This window comes from Rattus norvegicus, chromosome 7 (genome assembly GCF_021556685.1).
Source record: "Rattus norvegicus strain SHRSP/BbbUtx chromosome 7, alternate assembly SHRSP_T2T, whole genome shotgun sequence".
NCBI classification, from domain to species: Eukaryota; Metazoa; Chordata; class Mammalia; order Rodentia; family Muridae; genus Rattus; species Rattus norvegicus.
Window position 1 is genome coordinate 8,968,070 of NC_141540.1, and position 26,842 is coordinate 8,994,911.

The 26,842-nt window shown below is 37.0% G+C and overlaps 1 protein-coding gene across 1 annotated transcript; it reads left to right on the plus strand.

The window, feature by feature from the left end:
• The first annotated feature begins 19,814 nt into the window (after positions 1 to 19,814).
• On the plus strand, positions 19,815 to 20,756 carry Or6c213f (olfactory receptor family 6 subfamily C member 213F). Its single transcript, NM_001000589.1, has one exon. The coding sequence runs from the start codon at positions 19,815 to 19,817 to the stop codon at positions 20,754 to 20,756; it is 942 nt and encodes a 313-aa protein (NP_001000589.1).
• The last annotated feature ends 6,086 nt before the right edge of the window (positions 20,757 to 26,842 follow it).

A 26,842-nucleotide genomic window follows, 5' to 3' on the forward strand; every position in this document is an offset into this window, starting at 1 on the left:
GAGTATACACGGGAGGACCCAATACTAAGCCATATATGTAGCTGAGGATGCGATTGTCCATTATGAATAGGAGAAAAAGGCATTGGTACTGTGAAGGATTGTTTCCCCTGTATGGTAATGCCAGGGCATGGAGGTTGGAGTGAGTGGTTGGGAGTGTTAGCATCCTCATAAAAGCAGGGAGATGAGAAGAAATGGGATAACATTTGAAATGCAAACACATAAAATATCCAAGAAAAATAAAATAATAAACAAAGAATAATTTCCACCCAGGTAGGGTCAACTTCACTGTCAAGTATCAAATATTCTTTTGATGCAGACAAATCTTTGATGAACTCTAATTGATTAATTGGCTTACCCATGGAGGGCAATCTGACTTCTGCCTAAACATCAAGTAAAAAATATCACAAGAATACATGGACATGTAACTCAGCATGATTAATTTGTTTTAATTTTCTTTTTAACTGATACATAAAAATGTAAAGAGACAAAAATAGAACATTTACCTGGTCTGGATGTAATTTTGGTATGTCTTATCTGTCTAGAAAACCATCCATTTCATGTAGCTCCCCATTTTTGTTGAGTATAGGCTTTTGGATACTAATTCTGAGCCGTATAACAATAGTTAGGGGTTTATCTATCTTATTGATTCTCTCAAAGAACTAGCTTTTGGTTTTTTCGATTCTTTCCATTGTTCTCCTTTTTTTAATTTGGTTGATTTTAGCCGAGTTTGACTATTTCTTGCTGTCCACTCCTCTTCAGTGAGTTTGCTTCTTTTGGTTCTAGAGCATTCAGGTGTGCTGTTAAGTTGCTAGTTTCTTTACCAGTGCTCTTAGTGTTATGGATTTTCCTCTTAGCATTGAGTTCATTGTGTATGATGTGTCAAAATTTTCGCTAAATTCCAGGAAATCTTTAGTTTTTTGTTTTATATCTTCCTTAATCAAATTATCATTAAACAGGAGTTGTTCAGTTTCCATGTGTATGTGCACTTTGTTTTGCTTTTGCTGTTATTGAAGACCAATTAGCCTTAGGCCATATTGGTCTGATAGTGTGCATGGGAATATTTCAATCTTCTTGTGTAGGCTAAGGGTTGTTTTATGACCAATTATTTGGTCTATTTTGGAGACGGTACCACAGGTGTTGAAAGGAAGGTGTATTCTTTTGTTTTAAGGTGCAATATTCTATAGATATCTATTAAATCCATTTGGCTCATAACCTCTATTAGGTTCACTGTGTCTCTGTTATTTTCTGTTTCAATCACCTGTCCATTGGTGAAACTGTAGTGATGAAATCTCCCACTATTATTGTGTGGGATTCAATGTGTATTTTGAACTTTAGTAAAGTTTCATTTTTGAATGTCAATGCCTCTACATCTGGGGCATAGGTGTTCAGAATTGAGATTTCTCTTGATGGATTTTTCCTTTGATGAATATGAAGTGTCCTTCCTCATCACACTTGATAACTTTTGGTTGAACATCTATTTTATTGGATATTAGGATGGAAACTCAGGCATGTTTCTTGGGATCGTTTGCTTGGAAGACCCTTTCCCTGTTTTTACTCTGAGATAGTGTTATCTTCGTTATTGAGGTGTGTTTATTGAATGCAGCAAAATGTTGGATTTTGTTTGCATATCCAGTCTGTTAGCTTATGTCTTTTTATGTGTGAGTTGAGCCCATTAATATTGTGAGATATTAACGATATATGACTGCTGGTTCCTGTTATATTTGTTTTGTAAGGTGGCATTATATGCTTGTGTTTCTCACCTTTTGGCTTTGTTGTGAGATGCTTAATATATTGTCTTTTCTTTGGAGTATGTATCTTCCTTGTGTTGGATTTTTTCCTTCTAGGATTCCCTATAGGACTGGATTGGTAGACAAACACTGTTTTAATTTGGTTTTGTCCTGGAATATTTTGGTTTCTTCATCTATGTTGATTGAGTGTTTTGCAGGTATAGTAGCCTGGGCTGGCATTTGTGTTTTCTTAGAGTACATGAACTCTGACCAGGTTCTTCTGGTCATAGCCTCTGTTGAGAAGTCTTGTATTCTGCCTTTGTATGTTACTTGCCATTTTTCCCTTGCAACTTTGAATATTCATTCTCTGTTCTCTGTGTTTATTGTTTTGATTATTATGTGATAAAAGGGTTTTCTTTTCTGGTAAATTTCTTTGGTGTCTGTAGGTTTCATGTACCTTTATGGACATCACTTTCTTTAGGTTGGGGAAAGGTATCATCATCATCATCATCATCATCATCATCATTATTAGTATTATTATTATTTAATGATTTTGTCGAAGACATTTTCAGGTTCTTTGATCTGGGAATGTTCATTCTCCTCTTATTCCAGTTATTCTTAGATTAGGTCTTTTCATTGTGTCCCAAATTTCCTGGATGTTTTGGGTTAGGAGTTTTTTATGATTTGAATTTTCTTTGACCATTGTGTCAGTCTATTTAATGATATCATCTAGACCTGATATCCTTTCTTCTATCTCTTGTATTCTGAGGTGATACTTATATCTGTAATTCCTGACCTCTTTCCTAGGTTTTCCATTTTCAGGTTTGCATCCATTTGTGTTTTCTTTATTGTTTCTACGTCCACATTTAGGTCTTGGACTGCTTTATGTAATTCTGTCACCTGTTTGATTGTGTTTTTCTGTATTTCTTTAAGGGATTTATTTATTCCCACTTAAGGTCTTCTACCTATTTACCTCTACTTTCCCGTATTTCTTTCAGTGAGTTATTTACATCCTCCTTAAAGGATTCTATTATCTTCATGAAATAGGATTTTAGGGCAGATTCCTAATTTTCTGGTTTGTTTCTTTATTCAGAACTTTCTCTGGTGGGAGAACTGGGTTCTGATGATGTCCATGTATATGGGCTTCTTGTGCTTCTTTTCTTGTACTTGCCTCTCACCATCTGTTTATCCATTGTGTTTGCTGTTCTGGGTGACTCTGTCTAGCGTCTGCCTTTTTTGTCTCCCTTAGGTATCCCGGTAGGCCTGTGGTCCTATCTGTGGCAGACCTCTTTTGTGGCCTTCAAACTGGATGGTCTTCAGATGTGCAGAAAAGCTGGTAATTTGGTTCCCTGCTTCCTTAGGTCTCCTGGGAGGCCTTCAGAGTATTGGGTCTTCAGAGGAACAGTCAAAGTCTTGTTCTGTATGAAGCTTTTCTCTTAGGGATGGGTGGGCAAGATGGACTGTAGTTTCTGTTTTCTTATGTGAAGGCAAACTCCACAGAGGCTTTCAGTCTTTTAGGTCAGTTTCCCTGCATGCCATTGAACCCACAGAAGGTCTTCAGATTGTCCTGTCCATTGGCCAGTTACCCTGTGTACAGAGGAACTACTGGGATGCCTTCAAATTGTGGTGTCCTTGGTGCAGTGGATCTCCTGGGATGACTCAGGATGTGGTATCAAGTGCTCTGAGTGCAGTAGATCCTCTGGTATGCCACAGGATATAGCATCTTCCTGAGATAAGACTAGCTAGCAGTCTGTCCCAGCAGAAAGGACTAGGTAGAAGGGCAGTGGTATTTGATGAGCAGGGGATTTGTGAGGATGGTGGGTCCCTGACACTCCTTGGCTCCCAGAAACAGATATGGGACTTCAGGGATGCCGGGGAAGGGTTGACTGATGCTCTGAGTATAGCAGATTCTCTGGTATGCTTCAGAATATAACCACTTCTGGGAACCTTGTAGTTTTCTATGTGATTTTTTTCAAATTTCTTCAATTTAGATCAACATCCTTTCCTCTATACTTCTCTCCCCCCCAAAAAATATTTTATTTATTTAACTTCCAAATGTTGCACACTCTTCCAAGTGTCCCCTCCTCAAATTATTTACCCTATTCCACCTTTTCTTTACTTCTGAGAAGGGAATCCCCCACCTTTCCAGCCACCACTACCTCACCCCAAAGCCATTTTCCTTCCCTGGGCATGAAGTTTCAACATAATAGGGAACATTCTCTCCCGCTGAGACCAGACAAGGCAGTCTTCTCTAACACATATTCTGAGGGCCTTAGATCAACCCGTGTAAACTTTATTTATTTATTTTTTTTGGTGGCTTAGTCTGTGGGGTCTCTGAGGAATATTGCTTAATAGTTACTGAAGTTCTTCTTGTGGAGTTACAATCCCCTTCAACTTCTCCATCTTTCCCCTAACTCTTTCATAGGAATCCCCCATCTCAGTCCAATAGTTGGCTGTGAGTATCTAGATCTATCCTAGTCACCTGATCGTAGAGACTCTCAGAGGAAAGTCATGCAAGGGTCCTGTCTACAAGCACAATATTGCATCAGTAATGATGTCAGAGTTTAGTCCCCAACCATGGATGTATCTCAAGTGGGGTCAGTCACCACAATGCCTTTCTTTTTCTTTTTTTTTCTTATGTTCATATTTTATTATGTTATCATCAAATATATTTTATTTTACACCAAGTTTTTTTATCTTTATTAACATGAATATTTCTCATTTACATTTCGATTATTATTCCCCTTCCCGGTTTACAGGCCAAAATTCCACTAAACCCTCCCCCTCCCCTTATATATGGGTGTTCGCCTCCCCATTCTTCCCCTATTACCACCCTCCCCTTAACAATCACGTTCACTGGGGTTCAGTCTTGGCAGGACCAAGGGCTTCCCCTTCCACTGGTGCTCTTACTAGGCTATTCATTGCTACCTATGAGGTTGGAGCCCAGGGTAAGTCCATGTATAGTCTTTGGGTAGTGGCTTAGTCCCTAGAAGCTCTGGTTGGTTGGCATTGTTGTTCATATGGGGTCTCGAGCCCCTTCAAGCTCTTCCAGTCCTTTCTCTGATTCCTTAAACGGAGGTCCCGTTCTCAGTTTAGTGGTTTGCTGCTGGCATTCATCTATGAATTTACCGTATTCTGGCTGTGTCTCTCAAGAGAGATCTACATCCGGTCCTGTCAGCCTGCACTTCATTGCTTCATCCATTTTATCTAGTTTGGTGGCTGTATATGTATGGGCCACATGTGGGGCAGGCTCTCAATGAGTGTTCCTTCTGCCTCTGTACTAAACTTTGCCTCCCTATTCCCTGCCAAGGGTATTCTTGTTCCCCTTTTAAAGGAGTGAAGCATTCACATTTTGGTCATCCTTCTTGAGTTTCATGTGTTCTCTGCATCTAGAGTAATTGAAGGATTTGGGCTAATAGCCAAATATCAATGAGTGCATACCACGTGTGTTTTTCTGCGATTGGGTTACCATACTCAGAATAATATTTTCCAGTTTCATACATTTGCATATGAATTTCATAGAGTCATTGTTTTTGATAGCTGAGTAATATTCCATTGTGTAGAGGTACCATATTTTCTGTATCCATTCCTCTGTTGAAGGGCATCTGGGTTCTTTCCAGCTTCTGAATATTATAAATAAGACTGCTGTGAACACAATGGAACACGTGTCTTTTTTATATGTTGGGGCATCTTTTGGGTATATGCCCAAGAAAGGTATAGCTGGGTCCTCAGGTAGTTCAATGTCCAATTTTCTGAGAAACCTCCAGACTGATTTCTAGAATGGTTGTACCAGTCTGCAATGCTACCAACAATGGAGGAGTGTTCCTCTTTCTCCACGGTCTCACCAGCATTTGCTGTCACCTGAGTTTCTGATCTTAGTCATTCTCACTGGTGTGAGGTGAAATATCAAGGTTGTTTTGATTTGCATTTCCCTTAGTTATAAAGATGTTGAACATTTCTTTAGCTGTTTCTCAGCCGTTCGGAATTCCTCAGCTATGAATTCTTTGTTTAGCTCTGAGCCCCATTTTTAATAGGGTTATTTGTCTCCCCTATTTGGTCTAACTTCTTGAGTTCTTTCAGGCTCTGCTCCATTTTTGTCCCTTCATTTCCTTTAGACAGGAATAATTCTGGGTCCAAAATTTCGAGGATGGGTGGGTGACCCCACGCATCAACGAGGGGCCATGTTTATATACTGGAGGTAGTCTCTTCAGGCTCCATTTTTATACTGTTGGGCATTTTAGCTAAGGTCCTTTCCCATTGACTCCTGGGAATCTGTCACATTCCTGGTCTATGTGAATTTCTCGACATTTCCTCTGCCCCCATTTCCCACTGCTGAGTATTTCCAATTCATTCGCCTGATGTCAAGGTTTCTCTCTTGTCTCTCCCTATACCTGATCCTGCCCCCTTTCCACTCCCCTTCCTCTTCAACTCAGGTTCTCCCCTCCATTTGCCTCCTGTGAATATTTTGTGCCCCCTCCTAAGTGGAATTGAAGCATCCTTTCTTGGACCTTCCTTCTTGTTAAGATTTACCTCAACTCTGCGCTGTATCGTGGGTGTTCTGTAATTTCTAGCTAATATCCACTTATCACTGAGAAGTTACTTTGCATGCCTTTTACTATCTGGGTTATGTCACTCAGGATGCCTTTTTTTCTACTTCTATCCATTTGCCTGCAAAATTCATAATGTCCTCCAAAGTTTCATATCCTGCCCTTTTTCCCCTTTCCATGGTTTGTTTTCTAATTCTCTAAAATGTGTAGACAATAACTTCAACTTGAATAGACAAATCTAAAGTACTGAAGATGGAATCCACATATTAGAGGAAAGAAGTGACATTTGATTTTATGAGGCTGCATTACATTAGTTATGTAAGCTTTTCGTTGCCTCTTCATCCATATCTGCAAATTTCATAATTCTGTTTTCTTTCCGTTTTTTATTTCTGGAAAAATTACATTGTGTATATACTTCAAAATCCCACTTTCCATTATGCAGTTGACTAACATCTATGATGATTCCAACTCCTTCCTATTATGCATTGAACAATAATGAATATTGATGATAAGAGTCGCTATAGTATCCCTTTTGGCATATAAGAAATGTGGAAGATAAGTGACACTATAGTTCTACATTTAGCTGTTTTTATTTAATAAAATGCTTTTAGTAATTAATGTGACTTATGGTATGATTATAGCAGTTACAATCTCACTGGTATTCTCCAAAATCTTTCCATTTGTATCCTTTATAATAGCCACTCTGGCTGGGAAACATTGCATAGAATCTCAAAGTAATTTAATTTTCATGTTTTTGTTGAATACATGTATTGTGAACTCCCAAGGATTAAACCACCAACCAAAGACTACACATGGAGGAATCAATGGCTCCATTTGCATATGTAGAAGAGGATTGCTTTATCTGGCATTAATGGGAGAGGAGACTGTTAACCCTGGAAAGGACTGATGCCCCATGGTAGGGGAATGCTAGAGTGGTGAGACAGGAATAGGTGTTTGGTTAGTTGAGAACCCTCACAAAAAGCAAGGGGAAAGGGGAGGAGATAGGGAGTTTGCTGAAGGAAAACCAGGAAGGGGTTTAACACCTGAAATATAAATGAATGAAATAACTAATAAATGTTTTTAAAAAATTAAAAGAATATTTGACACTTTTAAAATGTTAATAAGTTTATATTCTTATTTTCAGGGCCTTCTTTTAGTCCCATAGACCATTTTTATTGAATTTTTTAACTGGTGTTTACAGTTTAGAGGGACTGTTTTATATTCTGCATATTAGTCTTCTGTTAAATATGAAGTTGACAAGGATTTTAACATTGTATGGACTTCCTCTTTAATCATATACCAGTTTCTGCATGCTTTTAATTTTTTAAAATTCCCTCTGTGATCATTTTCCCTTATTTCCTAAGTAACATATTCAGAAGATCCTTAACTATGCCAGTATTTTGCAATGTTTTCCTACTATTTCCTCTTGCTCTTTCAGATGTTCCTTGTGATCTTTCTTTCTTTCTTTCCCTCTTTCTTTCTTTCTTTCTTTATTTGTTTATTTATTTTAGATATATTTCTTTATTTAAATTTCAAAGGGTATTCCCTTTTCAGTTTCCTGTCCATAAACCCCCATCTCAACACCCCTCCCCCATACGGGTATTCACCCCAACCACCCTCTTACTGTTTCCCAACATTCTCCTGAACTGGGGGTCCAACCTTGTCAGGACCAAGGACTTCCCCTTGTACTGGTGCCCTAACAATGCTATTCTCTGCTACATATGCAGTTGGAGCCCTGGGACAGTCCATGTAAAGTCTTTCGGTAGTGGTTTAATCCCTGGAAGATCTGGTTGGTTGGCATTGTTGTTCTTATGGGGATGCAAGCTACTTCAGCTCTTTCAATCCTTCCTCTAATTCCCCCAAAGGGGTTCCTGTTCTCAGTTCAGTAGTTTGCTGGTAGCATTGACCTCTGTATTGGACACCCTCTGTATGCGTCTCTCAGAAGAGATCTATATCAGGTTCCTTTCAGGATGCACTTTTTTGCTTCATCAATCTTATGTAGTTTTGGTGTCTGTATATATATGGGCCACATGTGGGGCAGGCTCTGAATGACCATTCCTTCAGATGCTACACTAAACATTGCTTCTATCCCTTCCTATGGATATTTTTCTCCTTTTAAGAAGGAGTGGGAGCATCCTCATTTTGGTCATCCTTCTTCTTGAGCTTCCTGTGATTTGTGGATTGCATCTTGGGTGATTCGAGCTTTTGGGCTAATATCCACTAGTGCATTCCAAGTGTGTTTTGCTGTGAATGGTTACTTCACTCAGGATGATATTTTCTAGTTCATTCCATTTGCCTATGAATTTCAAGAAGTCATTGTTTTTGATAGCTGAGTAGTGTTCCATTGTATATATATATCACATTTTTTTGAATCCATTCCTCTGTCGAAGGGCATTGGGGTTATTTCCAGCTTCTGGATATTATAAATAAGGCTGGTATGAACATAGTGGAGCATGTGTCTTTGTTATATGTTGGGGCACCTTTTGGGTATATGCCATGTCATCAGGCAGTGGAATGTCCAAATTTCTGAAGAACCTCCAGATTGATTTTTAGAGTGGTTGTACCGATTTGCAATTCCAACAACAATGGAGGAGTGTTCCTCTTTCTTCACACCCTTATCAGCATCTGCTGTCAAAAATCTGAGTTTTAGGCAGCTGTCCTTGGGGCAGTGGAATTAGCATCACAATACAGATAACTTCAGGGCAAAACACAACATTTCCCCCTTTTCATGCAGTTAAAAAGCCTCTTCACTTATATATAAATTGAGTACAATTAATACCTTAATACAATTTATGAAGCATATGATATTCTCAATACCCAGTCCATCACTATATCATTTAAATAGAACGTTTAGTTATTCATCCCAGCTTAAGAAAGGCTTAAAATCTATAATACATCTTGGCCAGCTTGTATACTACCTGATAACTATCCAATAAAATATGTATATTCAGAGTTAAACAGCCTGAGACTATAATGTCTTCAACCCCATCAGAAATCTGGGAATGACCAAATATCTATACACATAGGAAGCCTAACATGCCTTCCAGAACTGAGAGGTTGTAGAGACAAATCTCGACTAGCACAGTTCCCTGTTAGCAACATGTGAGCACAAGTCTTCAGTCTTCTGGCCCAAAATCAACTGACAGACTCTTGAAATGCAGATTTTGAAGGGCTGATCACCCTGTCTTGGCACGGTTTATCAGTCAACTATTCTGCATAATTTGTCCTTCTCTGGACAGTATTAGTCTGTGGATGAAATAGGCAGTTTTGTCCAGTGTCTGCCTAGCCACAAAGTATTGCCTAACCTGGAGGTAGAGATGTTCAAATTCTTGGTTAAATCCATCAGAGGGGAACTGTTAAGGGCAGATATGTCTCAAAAAAAGATAAATAACTTTAAATCTCCAATTTTGTGGATTTCTGACGTTTTTGAAAACCATCTATCTATATAAGACAATCTGTACTGTTGTCTCCATATCCTAAATTTTATCTTGAAAGTTCTCTCACAAACTCAGAGCCATGGCTTTGCTATTTGAACCTTAACTCACAGGTGTAATCAACTCAGAAGTTTGTAATGACAATAATAGAAGGACTGGCTCTAAACCTTGTATTTTAAGCTTTTTTGACAAATAAATTCTATACCAAAACAACGATTTAAGCTTAGTTATCAAATGAGATTATGACTGTACAATTCAATCTAGCTAATTCATCCCTGTTAAATTACAACCATTTCTAAATTCCTCATAAAAACAACTTTGGAATAACCACTTTCAGCCCTCCCAAAGTCCAGGGAATTGGGGGGACGACTCCTCCATAACTTCTTCAAGCCGTACACAGGTGTTGAGATATCCTTATAAATAGGGGGTAGGAAAAATGAAGCAAATGCTGTAGCTGATGTGTCCTGACTGGACCCAGCTGAAAGTCATTGAGACCAAGATTCCAAGTAGGCACACTCTGCAAAATACAACTCTCAAGACAAAAGTTTAGAATCGAGATATCTTTTTGTTTGACTCTCCTGAATAAATTTTTCAGGCGGTCTACCTCTATTAAATCTGATCAGTATGACTCTCTGAGGTTTCTGGAGCCTAATCACACTTTTTAAAAACACAAAGACAAATTCTTTCTCCCAAAACACTGTGTTCCTTAGTCTGAAACCAGAAAAGCTTGTATCTTGCACTCTCTCACAGAGTAATAACATAACCATAAAACTAAAAGTCACACCCAACATGAAGATTAAACAATTTTTAAAAAAGGAAGTAAGCTAAACAATGAGCCTGGTAGACTTTTGTACTCTGTGATATCAGGAAATTAACCCAAAGTTCCGGGGAGTCTACGTTAAGAGAATTTGATCTTCCTATTGTGGTAAATCTCAAAAGTAACCACAAACCATCGCTAGCCAGCATCAATGAGCCATATGGCCTTTAGTGGGGTAATTCATAAAACAAACCAAATACCTTCTATCAATTCCAATATCAATAAGCAACACATCAAACCAGGACATTTGCCCAAAATATCTCAATCTGTTAAGCTCTCTACCTGGAGCCACAGATTTTTATTTAACCTTAATAACTTCTACCTGAATTTGTAAAGTACATGTGAGGGGAAGGTACAGGATAGAAGGAAGCCTTTCATTGGAGGAGAAGGAAGGATGGGCAGAAGAGAAGTTTGAAGGAAGAGGAGGAGACTACGTAAGAGAGAATGAGACGAGAGAGGAGAGAGGGGAGAAGCCATGGCAGGTGATAGTAAGATTCTGCTGTGTATTTACAGGTTGTTATCAATGTTCCTAAGGGATGGATGGTACCAGGCATTGTATGTTTAAGAGGGCAATTATATCTTATCAATTGGATCAAAAAAAATCTGAGTTTTTATCTTAGCCATTCTGCCTGGTGTGAGGTGGAATCTCAGGGTGGTTTTTAATTTTCATTTCCCTGATCATAAGTGATGTTGAACATTTCTTCAGGTACTTTCCGGCCTTTCGATATTCCAAAGCAGAAAATATTTGGTTTAGCTCTGTACCCCAATTTAATTAGGGTTGTTTAACTCTCTGGAGTCTACCTACTTGAGTACATTTTATATTTTGGATAGTAACCCTTAATAAGATGTATGATTGGTAAAGGTCTTTTACCAGTCTGTTGGTTGCTGTTTTATCCTAACAAAAATGTCCTTTGAAATGGACAACTTCCTAGACAGATACCACGTACCAACGTTAAATCAGGAACAGATAAACCATTTAAACAACCCCATAACTCCGAAAGAAATAGAAGCAGTCATTAAAGGACTCCCAACCAAAATGAGCCCAGGTCCAGATGGGTTCAGTGCAGAATTCTATCACACCTTCATAGAAGACCTCATACCAATACTATCCAAATTATTCCACAAAATCAAAAGGGAAGGAGTGCTACCAAATTCCTTCTATGAAGCCACAATTACTTTTATACCTAAACCACAAAAGACCCAACAAAGAAAGAGAACGTCAGACCATTCCCTTATGAATATCAATGCAAAAATATTCAATAAAATTCTGGCAAAATGAATCCAAGAGCACATCAAAACAATTATTCACCATAATCAAGTAGGCTTCATCCCAGGCATGCAGGAATGGTTTAATATATTGAAAACCATCAGCATAATCCATTATATAAATAAACTGAAAGAAAAAAACACATGATCATTTATTAGATGCTGAGAATGCATTTGACAAAATTCAACACCCCTCCATGATAAAAGTCCTGGAACGAATAGGAATTTGAGTTCCATACCTAAACAAAGTGAAGGCCATATGCAGCAAACCAGTAGCTAACGTTAAACTAAATGGAGAGAAACTTGAAGCCATCCCACTAAAATCAGGGACTAGACAACTTTACTCACTCTCTCCCTACTTATTCAATATAGTTCTTGAAGTTCTAGCCAGAGCAATCAGACAACAAAAGGAGATCAAAGGGATACAGATTGAAAAAGAAGAAGTCAAAATATCACTATTTGCAGATGATATGATAGTATATTTAAGTGATCCCAAAAGTTCCAAGAGAGAACAACTAAACCTGATATACATCTTCAGCAAAGTGGCTGGGTATAAAATTAACTAAAACCAATCTGTAGTCTTCCTCTACACAAAAGAGAAACAAACTGAGAAATAAATTAGGGAAACAACACCCTTCATAATAGTCCCAAATAATATAAAATATGTCAGTGTGACTTTAACCAAACAAGTAAAAGATCTGTAAAAGAACTTCAAGCCTCTGAATAAAAAAGACCTCAGAAGAGGGAAAGATCTCCCATGCTCATGGATTGGCAGGATTAATATAGTAAAAATGGACATTTTACCAAAAGCGATCTACAGATTCAGTGCAAATCCCATCAAAATACCAGTTCAATTCTTCAGAGTGTTAGACAGAACAATTTGCAAATTCATCTGGAATAACAAAAAACCCAGGATAGCTAAAACTATCCTCAACAATAAAAGGACTTCTGGGGGAATCACTATCCCTGAACTCAAGCAGTATTACAGAGCAATAGTGATAAAAAACTGCATGGTTTTGGTATAGAGACAGACAGATAGACCACTGGAATAGAATTGGAGACCCAGAAATGAACCCACACACCTATGGTCATTGATTTTTGACAAAGGAGCCAAAATCATCCAATGGAAAAAAGATAGCATTTTCAGCAAATATTGATGTTTCAACTGGAGGTCAGCAAGTAGAAGAATGGAGATTGAACCATGCTTATCACCCTGTACAAAGCTTAAATCCAAGTGGATCAAGGACCTCCACATCAAACTAGATACACTCAAACTACTAGAAGAAACAATGGGGAAGCATCTCAAAAACATGGGCACTGAAGAAAATTTCCTCAACAAAACACCAATGGCTTATGCTCTAAGATCAAGAATTGACAAATGCGATCTCATAAAACTGCAAAACTTTTGTAAAGCAAAGGGCACTATTGTTAGGACAGACAACCAGCAGATTGGGAAAAGAGCTTTACCAATCCTACAACTGATAGAGGGCTTATATCCAAAATATACAAAGAACTCAAGAAGTGAGACCACAGGGACACAAATAACCCTAATAAAAAATCGCGTTCAGAGCTAAACAAAGAATTCACAGCTGAGGAATGCCAAATGGCTGAGAAACACCTAAAGGAATGTTCAACATCTTTAGTCCTAAGCGAAATGCAAGTCAAAACAACCATGATATTTCACCTCTCACTAGTGAGAATGGCTAAGATCAAAAACTCAGGTGACAGCAAATGCTGGCAATGATGTGGAGAAAGCCCCACACTCCTCCATTGTGGGATTGCAGACTGGTACAATCATTCTGGAAATCAGTCTGGAGTTTCCTCAGAAAATTGGACATTGAACTACCTGAGGACCCAGCTTTACCTCTCTTGGGCATATACCCAAAAGATGCCCCAACATATAAAAAATACACGTGCTCCATTATGTTCACAGCAGTCTTATTTATAATATTCAGGAGGTGGAAAGAACCCAGATGCCCTTCAACAGAGGAATGGATACAGAAAATATGGTACATCTACACAATGGAATATCACTCAGCTATCAAAAACAATGACTTTATGAAATTCATAGGCAAATGTATGAAACTGGAAAATATCATTCTGAGTGAGGTAACCCAATCACAAAAAACCACGTGGTATGCACTCGTTGATAATTGGCTATTAGCCCAAATGCTTTTATTACCCTAGATGCACAGAACACATGAAACTCAAGAAATATGACCAAAATGTGAAGGCTTCACTCCTTCTTTAAAAGGGGAAAAAGAATACACTTGGCAGGGAATAAGGAGGCAAGTTTAGAACAGAGGCAGTAGGAACAGCCATTCAGAGCCTGTCCCACATGTGGCCCATACATATACAGCCACCAAACTAGATAAGATGGATGAAGCAAAGAAGTGCAGGCTGACAGGACCAGATGTAGATCTCTCCTGAGAGACACAGCCAGAATACAGCAAATACATAGGCGAATGGCCTCAGCAAATCACTGAACTGAGAATGGTACCCCCGTTGAAGGAATCTTAGAAAGGACTGAAAGAGCTTGAATTGCCTTGGGACCCCATATGAACAACAATGCCAACCAACCAGAGCTTCTAGGGACTAAGCCACTACCCAAAGACTATACATGGCTTCAACCTCATAGGTAGCAATGAATATCCTAGTAAGAGCACCAGTCCATTCAGAAGGAGAGGGGGAGGGTTTGGGGGATGTTGGCCCGGAAACCAGGAAGCAGAATAACAATCGAAATGTAAATAAGAAATACTCAAGTTAATAAAGATAGGGAAAAATAAAAGGGTCCTTTGCCTTACAGGACTTTTACCAGATCCCATTTGTCGATCCTTGATCTTAGAGCATGAGCCATTGGTCTTTTGTTCATGAAATTTTCTCCAGTTTCCATGTGTTTGAAAGTCTTCTCCACTTTTTCTTCTATTAGTTTGATGTGGAGGTCATTGATCCACTTTGTTCTTCTTTTTTGGTTTCCCTTCGTCTCTTATAAAACTGTTATATCAATGCGAAATCAAATGTTATGTTTCAACATAATGAATGCTGGTAAGGATGCAAGTTAAAAAAATCCTGATGTAATGTTGGTAAGAGTGTAACTTAGTATACTTACTATGTGTATGATCATCACAAAATATGGATATATATATATTTATATTGTAACATTATATATATATATATATATATATATATATACACACATATATATAATGTTACCAAATAAACCATGCCAAAGGTTGGGGATTTAGCTCAGTGTTAGAGCGCTTGCCTAGCAAGCGCAAGGCCCGGGGTTCGGTCCCCAGCTCCAAAAAAAAAAATAAACCATGCCAAAATACTCACCCACAGGTTACAGGCTATGATATATAGGTTATGAGTGAATAGCCAGGGGTTTTTTTTTTTCAGCACTTTTCACAATATCTATGCCAAGGAGTCAGCCTAAATGAGTCTGAACAAAGATATGTTTTAAGAAACTATTGTGGATAAACATAACTTTCAGCCCCCCATGAACAAATAATGTAAATTTCAGGAAAGTAAATAGAAATGGAGTTTAGCATATAAAACAATAAGTCATATTCCAAAGAAAATGTCACATGCAAAAGAATTAAAATTGTAGGAGAGTATGCCGGAGTCACATAATCATTATGAAAATGTATTTATACCCTAAACATGCACTTCAATTACATATATGTCTGCTTCTCTATGTGGCATTGTACTTATAATTACCTATGGAGGCCAAGAGAAAGTGTCATTCCTGAGGATCTATAGTTACAGGGAATTGTGAGCCCTGCAAAGTGTGTGCTGAGATGACAATTCAGATCCTCTGCAAGCGAGCAACCTACTTGTACATGTCCCTAACTATTATTAGATATTGAGTCATCCATTGAGCCACTATAAATACATTTCAAATAAATAAACAAAACAAGAAAAGGACCACTCTGTCATTGAAAAACAGGAGGTATTCGAAATTGCTTGAATATCACAGAGAAATTTAGTTTATATTAGTTTATGTATTACTTTTGATTCACGAAATTTAATTTGAGGAATCCATCCTAATGATATAGACTGTCATTAAAACCCAGGGGATTTCAAAATATATTTCATATGTTCTATATGAATACCAGTTTAAAATGTATATTGAGCACATTCATTGTCTAGTTCTTTCTGAATATTCCTCAAACCAAATGTCTCTTAAATTTACGTCCATTATTTTTCATTTTTATAATCCTATGCATACTGCTCATAAGTCTTAAGTATACTTTAGAAAATAAATGTAGACTATTTCAGAGATGGCTGTATGGTTCTGATATTTGAAATTGGGTAAAAAAAATCTATATTCTGGTCTCTAAGAGAGGAATAGTATATCCTTACAAAGAAGGATTTCCAGCTGTGACCAATATTGAAATCGCTCTCTGCACTTATGTGGTGCTGTGCTTGATAGAACATATTGCTTAACAAATAAACAAGATGAAACAGGGCCTTTATAAAAAAAATAACACACTTAGATTAGAATTAATAGGCTCTCCATGGGTTCTCTTTTCCTACCTTAAATTATCAACTTTAGAGTCTCTTGAAATATGAAATATTCTTTATCTTCTCTGGCTTTTAAACCAGAACTGTATAACTATAATATCAAAGAATTGACACATAATATAAATAAAAAAGGATTCTGTAACTATCTAGAATCATAGCTTAAAAAGGAAAAAGTTTGTGCACACATTTGTCTTTCTATAGAAAATAATTTTGTATATAAATTTGGCAATCCCTGAGGAAATAAGTGATGGTCATGGTTTGCAGTTACCCTGAGAATTCGTTGTCCTTAGATGCTTTAAAATAGGACACAGAGGCAAGGATCCTCCACCACATGAGAGACAGTGAATTTTCATATTGTGCTGTGTGTTACACTGAGGCTTACAATACTTCAGACAAGTGAGTTGTATGCAGTAAGTGATTGAAATGGTAATTTCATGAACCTTTCTACCAAGCAATAAATTAGCCAAAAATGTTATCTCTAAGATAATACAAAGGACAAACATGTATGTTAGGTTAGAATGAGGTGAATAGAGATGGTCAATCCGTATTCTTTATTTACCAGAATTCTGGCTGAAAGACAGAAGTGCACATTTACCAGAAATCTCCATGTGCAGTTGAAGATTACTCTTAAGCCAATGAAAGGCTACTTTTTAAAGTTTATTTTATTTTTTTTTTGCGAGGTAACTGTAAACTGTTTACCAGTGATATGTAGTAATGATGCAACAGTAAATATATTTTAATTTTATATAACATTCAGAGTATCTAATAAAACTAAATGCAATTATATTTATTAGACTGTGATCACATCATCTCATAGTACTCCTTGTGTGATATCCCTTTCAGTACATATTGTGAGGATATGTACTATATGTAATTGATGAAGCAGAACAAAGTGTTATTTCCAAATAATGAAATTGCATAGTAAGTATTATATTATTAATCATATTGTTATATAAGAGATTAATAAATAAAAGGATGCTAAAATGTTTTCAATCCAAAGCTGGTTTGGCACATAAAGTTTCTTTATCTAAGACTGCTTCACTTGCCTAGAATACTCTGTCTAGAGTCTTCTATTTTCAGATTCCCAAATGCTCAGATGCCTTCTCCTGTAATTCATGAAGATAACAAAGAGGGCCTTTATTTTCAATTACTCTTTCTCTTTTATATGTTTATTTATTATTTTTACTGTGTTCTAATGAATAATTTATGCTTCGCTGGGTGCAAATTATCCTGTAGCTCATCCTCAATGCAAAATACATAATATATTTAAAAACATTTTCTAGTTAATATTTTAAGTCATTTCATTATTATGATTTAAAAAAGCACGTACTAGGAAACTTTCCCTAGAGATGTAATTAATTCTTTATAGTAGCAATGTTATACAAACTGAAGTAAAATTAAAATTTGAGTAGAATTTTGGATAAAATCCAATATAAAAAGAATAATTTTAAAAGTATCACTTCTGAAAATATCTCTCTATGTTTGTTCACTGCAGAAAATTCAAATAAGAATAGTTTTTTTAAAGGTTTGATTATACTCATTTATCATTAGGAATAAAAGTTGGTAAAATGGTGATATATGTTTATATGTGTGTACATGTGTGTGTATACAGACACACACTGTACACACACACATACATCTCAATAGAGAAAAAAACTTTGGTATGTTTCAGCTTTCTTGTGATATTATATATTCTGTATAAATATATGTGCTCATTTCATTACTATCATGTGTTATGCTTAAAAGTTGCTATGAGCGGGGTTGGGGTTTTATCTCAGTGGTAGAGCGCTTGACTAGCAAGCGCAAGGCCCTGGGTTAGGTCCCCAGCTCCGAAAAGAAGAAAAGAAAAAAAAAAGTTGCTATGAGCGTTCTATGTACTTTTCCTTTCTGCTCATGCTCTCTTGGGACATGCTAAAGCTTTTGTGCGCTAGGAAATAATCAAGATGTGCATTAGAAACATAAGCATGCTCTGTTTTAAAAGGGTCTTTGATATTGTACAGTTATGTTAAGAAATTATCTTCCTCAATATTGAACTTACTTTCCCTGTCTTAGTTAACATTAATTTAAAAAGTAAACATTTTAGGTTTTCCTAACTGTCTATCATTTTCTTCACATATCTATGTGTAAAGAAAGGTATGTATTTCTCTATTTGTACAACAATTTCCTGTATATTTCTCACAAGTGTGCTCTATTTATTTTAAAATCACAAAAAGGTAAAAATGGGGCTATGTTGTCCTCCAAACTTTCATCAAACTTTCCCATATAAAATTATATTGGAAAGGAAGTGGTATCTAGTTATTCACCAAAAACGAATAATTTGAAATTCCAAGAAGAAAAACAATTGTCCTTACCTGTATTTATTTCATGGAAATATCTAAAAAAAATCATTAACCATAAAACAAAACCACTAAGAATGAGTTAGTTTAAGCTTAATTGTACTGAATGAAATAAACACAATGAACCAATTCTAGTGGCCAGCAAGTAGAAGCATTTATAAAAGACAGGTATATACTGTTGTTCATGTGTCATTTTAATTCTCCTTACAATCTAAAAGTTTAATTGGGATAGTATGTGCCATCTTAATCCCTTTATGTTATACAGAACATATTTTAGAAGCTTCGAGAATATGCTAATTATTTACATACACATTTTACTTTTGACACTTAAGATTGTAAATATGGTAGAATAAATAAGGGATTAATATTGAATGAACTACTCTAAGAATATAAGGTAATTGTCTCATCTAACTGTAAATATGAATAAACTTTGCACATGTACTTGAAAACACTATTTTTCAATCTATAGGTTATTAGTTTTTTCGTTAAAATCTATCCCCCCTTAAACCCATCATGAAATAGTGGACAGTCATGGGAAAACATACTAAAGGAATAGTGTTTATAGCAGCAGTTTTAACTGATAACTCAGTTTAAAGCTTTTGTTTGACTGTGTTAGACTACATTTTATAATATAAAATTTATTTTAGTTTTTAGAAGTTTTTCATTCTTAGAAATTTCATATATATATATGTATATATATATATATCATTAGTTTTATGGTTAGTGAGAGTATAAGAATCTCCTATAAACATTTTGTCATTCTTTTTGCATTTCATTTTGAAATTTTGAAATATCAAAATTTTGAAATTCTGAAATATCACACACCTGGAAAATCCATTGGGATAAAGTATGGAAATGATGGCCACAGGTGAATATTAGTGATGCCAAGGAGTTATATTTCAAATGACTGAAATAACTCCTCTAAATTTGTACAGATAAAGGAACATGCTTTTCAGGCAGAGGATTTTCACATGGGATAAAGTCTGAAATATTATTGTGAAATATTTGTATACTCTTCAAACTTATAAAAATTGAATTTTCTAGGATGAAAAAGAAAAACTTATAAATTTAGTTTTTGAGTTTGTTCTTCTTGTTGTTGATGGCATTGTTGCTGCTGCTTTTGTTCTTTTTTATGTAGACTTCATAAAACAAGAAAAAACATGAAAAACCAGTCAGTAGAGATTTTGTTCATTTTACTTGGATTGACAGATGATCCTCAGCTTCAAATTCTGATCTTCCTGTTTATGTTTTTCAATTACATCTTTAGCCTAATGGGGAACTTAATAATTATCTTCCTCACCCTGCTGGATCTTCGCCTCAAGACTCCAATGTACTTCTTTCTCCGGAATTTCTCCCTCTTGGAAATTGCATTCACAACTGCCCGTATTCCACGATTCTTGATGAGCATTATCACTGGAGACAAAACAATTACCTACAATGCTTGTGTAGCTCAATTATTCTTCTTCGTTCTACTACTTATTACAGAGTTCTACCTCCTGGCTGCCATGTCCTATGATCGCTATGTAGCGATCTGCAGACCATTACACTACCCCATCATCATGAACAGTAAAGTGTGCCACCTACTAGTTATCAGTTCCTGGGTTACTGGGTTTTTATCCATCTTTCCTCCTTTAATGTTGGGACTCAAACTAGAATTCTGTGCTTCGAAAACTGTAGATCACTTTCTGTGTGACACTTCTCCTGTCCTGCAGTTGTCTTGCACAGACACACGTTTCATAGAATGGATTGCTTTTGTTGTAGCTGTACTGACACTTATCATCACCTTGATCTTAGTGATTCTCTCCTACACACTCATCCTCAAAACTATTCTAAAGTTTCCTTCAGCTCAACAACGGAGAAAGGCCTTTTCCACCTGCTCCTCACATATGGTTGTTGTCTCCATTACTTATGGGAGCTGCATTTTTATGTACATAAAAACATCAGCCAAAGAGAGGGTGACTTTAAATAAAGGTGTAGCTGTTCTCAATACCTCTGTGGCCCCATTGCTAAACCCTTTCATTTACACCCTAAGGAACCAGCAGGTGAAGGATGCTTTCAAGCAGGTGATTAACAGATTGTGTTATTCTCAAACTGTGAGTTAAGAATGCTTCATTCCTTCTTTAAAAGGGGAACAAGAATACCCTTGGGAGGGATAGGGATGCAAAGTTTAGAACAGAGGCTGAAGGAATGCCCATTCAGAGCCTGTCCCACATGTGGCCCATACATATATAGCCACCAAACTAAGTAAGATGGATGAAGCAATGAAGTGCAGGCTGACAGGACCAGATGTAGATCTCTCTTGAGAGACATAGCCAGAATATAGTAAATACATAAGCGAATGCCAGCAGCAAACCACTGAACTGGGAATGGGACCCCTGTTGAAGGAATCAGAGCTTGAATGGGCTCGAGACCCCATATGAACAACAATGCCAACCAACCAGAGCTTCTAGGGACTAAGCCACTACCCAAAGACTATACATGGACTGACCCTGGGCTCCAACTGCATAGGTAGCAATGAATAGCCTAGTAAGGGCACCAGTGGAAGGGGAAGCCCTTGGTCCTGCCAAGACTGAACCCCCAGTGAACGTGATTGTTGGGGGGAGGGCGGTAATGGGGGGAGGATGTGGAGGGGAACAGCCATATATAAGGGGAGGAAGAATGGTTAGGGGGATGTTGGCCCAGAAACCGGGAAGCAGAATAACAATCAAAATGTATATAAGAAATACCCAAGTTAATACAGATTGAAAAAAAAAAGCTTGACCTCAACAGATGCAGATGTCTACAGCCTGCTCGTACTGAGCAGGGGACCACAATGGAAGACTTAGGGAAAGCACTAAAAGACATAAAGGGGTCTGCAACCCCATAGGAAGAACATTACCAACCAACCAGACACCAAAATCTTACAGGGGTTAAACCACCAACCAAAGAATACATATTGGGGACCCATGACTCCAGCTACATATGTAACAGAGGATTACCCTCTCTGGCACCAATTGAGGGGATCTCCTTGGTTAAGTGGAGGCTCAATGACCCAGCACCGGGGAATGCTAGAGTGCTAAAGTAAAACAGGGTAGATGGGCCAGGAGTACCCTGACAGAAGCAGGGTGGATTTGGGAGGGAACAGGGTCTTGAATTGGGAAGGGGGATAACATTTTAAATGTAGATAAATAAAGTAGCTAATAAAATCAAATAAAAGATAAAAAGGGGGGAAAGGCAGGCATAAAAAGCATGCTGATGGGACTTGACTAAATAATGAAAATTGATGCCATCCATATATATATATATGGCACTAATTACTATTAATTACTAATCATATATATATATATATATATATATATATATATATATATCCATGATCACCCACGTTAAATGCTATCAGAGGTTCTAAACTAACTATATGTCATTATTAATTGCTAGGTATTTTATTTTCAGTTTAATATTTTGCATTGCTAAAAATAGAGACAATTACAGAACATAAAACTAATCTATAATGTGATGAATACTGTCATGGAAAATAACTAGAAAATCTGAGTCAATTTAAAGATATAATTGGTCTTGTAGAAGGAAGCATGCTTAGGATGAATTTGTGAAATGAATGAATAAAGATTAAAGATCCCTTTAATGAGAAGGCTCTTTTTCTCTTTTTTTTTCCTGGATATAAATAAAAATATGAAAACACAACCTCTGGGACAACACATAATTTTTATAGATTTTTAAAATCCCCTCACAAATCCATAACCTTCATTGTGACATTCTCATATACTCATGTAACTATTTTAGTTTTCTAAAATTCTCCCCACACCTTTTCAACTCCCTCCTCAGTTCTGTTCCTTCCTATAGTTGGTCTCCCTTCTCCTTCCAAGACTCAAGTTGTCTAAAACCCTTTCCTTCTTAGCTCTCTTTAGGTCTCTTTCTACCGCTGACTCCTTTAACACATTCCAATATGTTTGCAATTAAATCCAGTATCCCTTTGTGATTTTTACAGCCAGATTAGAAAAATTTGCCTCTCCTTCCCACACAATCAGAATCTCATGCTTTCTCTGCGACTTGAAGGATCTTTTGTTTTGTTATTTGGTCTTATTGGTATTCTCTCCTTCTTCCCCTTTTTTGACTGAGAGAACATAAAGTTAGGTGTTTAGGGAGTTGGGGAGGAACTGAGAAGAGCTGGAAAGGGAAAAGAACACAATCAATTCACTATATTTTGCATGTTTTTCATTAAAAAATAAAATTTCTAATTTTAAAAATTCCATATTTCCTTTATATATGGATTTCCAGAGTGCAAATAATTTTGAGGTCTCCCAAGGTGTAACCTGCCCCCTGTACTGATTCAATGAAAAGGCCTATCTGGGCAAAAGGTAGGAATTGGGATAGATGTAGGGATAAGTTTTGTGTTGTTTGGCAGCTGGGTTTGTGTTTGGTATTGGGTTTTACATAGGGGTTGTGGTCATATTCTGGGTTAGAGTATAGGTGGAGTTCACAGAACAGATAAGTGCAAGTGTAAGTTTAAGTTTAAGGGTAAGTTAAGAGTCTGGCTCAGGTTTAGATATAGATATAGGTTTACAGTTAGGGTTAGGGTTTGAATTAATGTTACCTTAGGAATAACATTCTGCACCAGCTTTTATTTCTTTTTGATATTATGTAAATATAACTTCTTTTACCCTGATGTAATTGTCATCTCAGTCTTACTGCTGAATAAGCTTACTCTTTCAAGTTTTTTCTGAACTCTGTCTGACTAGTTCGACTTATGTCTTCTGGTTCAAACTCCTCTCTGAGCTGATTGATTCATCGTGGTTTTCTCAGCTTCTCACTGAATTATTCTGTTTAAGAATTACTCTTTCAACTAACTCCGGTAATTTTTTCTAATTTCTGGCTACTTCTTGTTCTCCAGATTCAACTGCTTCTGCTGACCTGCACTGAACTGTGTGATTACACAAAGAAACTGAACTCCACTGCATTGTACTCACTGTACTGACTCCCACTGACTAAACAGAACTCAGCTGAACTACATGTGCTGGTCTTAGTTTCTCTTTCCTGTGCTGTTTTTGAGATAGTTAGGTATATCCTATATCTAACTCATTCTATGAAATCTTTCTTTCATTTACCACTTTGTCTGTCCCTAAGTTAGATACCACTTTCAAACATGGCTGCTTTCTTCTACAACTAATTTTACCAGAAAAAAGTATGCTAAGGGTGTTTCCGTATTTCAGCCACTGGACTTAAAGATCTGTATTCCATCAGTATCACGCAGACATTGACCCTTGGATATGATTCCATGGCAGAGCAGTGGTATTGCTAGGTTAAAGTTTCTCTCCCCAGTAGTTTCGAGGTTTTTTTATGGTACTCAAAAGAAAAAAAAATCAATTCTTAGGTAAGTGTTAAAAGGATGAATATTGAAATGTCAGAACCCTTATCTTTTCATAATGCCCCTTCATGGGAGTAGGGCACATCTATTACACAGGATCCCACTCCTTAATTCTCATTCTCTTTGAAAGTTGTTTATAAAATAATCTTTAGAAGAAAAGAACGCTCTGGAAGTACACATTCCAATCCAATTGCTGACTCGTTTCACATATTTTATATTTTTTATTATAATTTTATCATTTCCCCCATCCCTTTCCTTTTTCCAAATATTCTCATGTATCTCAGTCCCTTGATTTTAAATTTGATGGCCTCTTTTCCTTTAATTGATGTTTGAGGAGGGCACTGTGTGCATGTGTGCACAACCACATTTATATAAATACATAAATATAATTACTGAATCTGTATAATATAATGTGAATGTATGTTCTCAGTGCCAATCTTTTCTATTGAATAAGCAAGCAGTGTGCTCTCTCCTGGGGAAGGCAATTGTTCTCTCAGCATTTTAGTTGAAAATGATCAGGAGGGGGAATGTTTGTTTATTAGATCAACAGACAATGTTCATCCTCCTTTTGAAGAGATGATAGGTATGGAGTCTGAAAACTGCTGACAATGTTTAAGATCTGGACTAGAGACCTGCTTGCACATAATATTAGGGGGGAATGGCAGTGATTTTCATTAATGTTTGAGTGTGGCTAATAATTGTAGCACAAATGTAAATGGTTCTCAAACCCTGCAAACCCGCTGAGAATTGGATGTCAGATTAGCTCGTCACCCTGGATACAAAGAACAAGGCTCATCTCCACATCCCAATATTAAGTTATACACAAAACCCACCTCTGAAAAGTGTGCAAGAGAAGCGCTAGGGCAAATAGATGCTAGAAAACAGCTTTCCAGCTCCTCCTCCTCATTTAGGAGGAAGGTCATAAGTGACGCTGCTGTGTTGGCATGCAGCTAAATGCAGCTTCTGTGAAAAGATCTCAAGCTGCAAAATCAGAAGTTACAATTCATACTTCTATCATTGAACTTGTCTAAGTTGAGAGTGTATCAAAAATATTGATTTTACTTTCATTTTGTCCAGAGTTTGCTTCTATTATATAGGAGCATTTGAATTTCAAGCCATTATGAATACTCAAATTCATAAAGTGCAGAAATTATAACCAAACTTCTCTGAAGCTCTGGTTTAAGGCTACAGGACACAGCCTGTAGTTGAGATGGAATGAATCATAAGGAAAGTATAACATAATTGTTACATACATTTTATAAAAGACACAAGAAATATATAAATCCAGAGTTGCACTCACCCACACATTCAGGAATCTCATAAAACACTAGAGATCCCTAACATATACAAAAAGGAACTGTGCGATAAAAAAGTTATATATGTGTGCATATATATATATATATACATGTACACACACATATACATATATATGTATACATATATATATATACACACACACACACGCACACACACACACACACACACACACACACACACACACACACACACATTTAAGGAAAAAAGAAAAAAACAAAACCCCAACAGAGCATTATGGGACAAATAAATCTCCAAAAATGTTGTTAAGTTTATTTTCTGTCAGCCACCTACTACAGGGAATGGGACCTACCCTTAAAAGTAATGAGTTTTTCCATTGAGACTGTCTTGGAGAAAACTAAATTTTCATTTGCAATTGATTAACAGCTGGAGACAGCTTCATGGTTAGGGTGAGAACTTGTATACCCTTCTCCTTTAGGCTCTAGAACCCCTTCTGGTGTAGAGCCATGCAAGTCCTGTGCATGCCCCCTCACTCCCTGTGCGTTCATATGTGACTTGCTCCTGCTGTGTTTAGATGACATTTTTTTTTAATGTTGTACATCACCTCTGGACTCTTACACTCCTTCTGCTTCTTCCAGAGGTTTCACTGAGCCCTGATGAAAGGGATTTGATTGATACAATCCGTTTTGGGGCTGAATGTTCTGAGATCTCTCACTGTGCAAAATCTCTGGGTGTGGGTCTCTGTATTCATTACTATAAATTATAGGAATAATCTTCTCTGTTTATAGCTATGCAAAGCACTGCTCTGACAAAGCAGTAACCTACCGAAAGGAAAATACTTTTACGGGGTTGGGGATTTAGCTCAGTGGTAGAGCACTTGCCTAGGAAGCACAAGGCCCTGGGTTCGGTCCTCAGCTCCGAAAAATAGAACCAAAAAAAAAAAAATACTTTTACCAACTACATATCCAAGAGAAGGCTAATATCCTAATAACCCTGCCTCCCCAAAAAAATGACTGTCAAAAAATAATTCAATTAAAAAATGGCGTAAGTTTCAGTGAGCCCTGCTCAGTTGATTCAGTTTACCATATCTTCCATCACCTCATATTTCTACAAATATTCCTCGTCTTTTTTCCTCAGGGTCCCCTTGGCTCTGAGAGAGAAGAACAAATCCATTCCTCCAGTTTGACTCTCTTTGCATAATGTCTGCTGTGAGTCTCTGCACCTATTCCTATATGCTGCCAGAGGAGGCCTCTCTGATTAAAACTGGACAAGGATAGCAGAATATCATTAGTAATCATGTCTTTAATATTTTTTGTCAGTAATGTTTGGTTCTACCATATGTCTCTGGATGATCTAGTCATCAAGGGGAATGCATAGGTCTGCAGCAGTTCCTCTGCATATATGTTTTAGCTGTTAGCTTGATAATTTTATGGGACTACTAAATGTGGGAGCCAGTGTGCCTCTGGCTTTTTTGCCTGCTCTTGGTACACACTTCTTCCTATTAAATTATCTTGCTCATCCTCAATATGAGGACACTTTTCCTTGTCTTAT

Excerpts from the sequence above, each read along its gene's own strand:
- Or6c213f (NM_001000589.1), top strand. The coding sequence starts at position 19,815 with ATGAAAAACCAGTCAGTAGAGATTTTGTTCATTTTACTTGGATTGACA.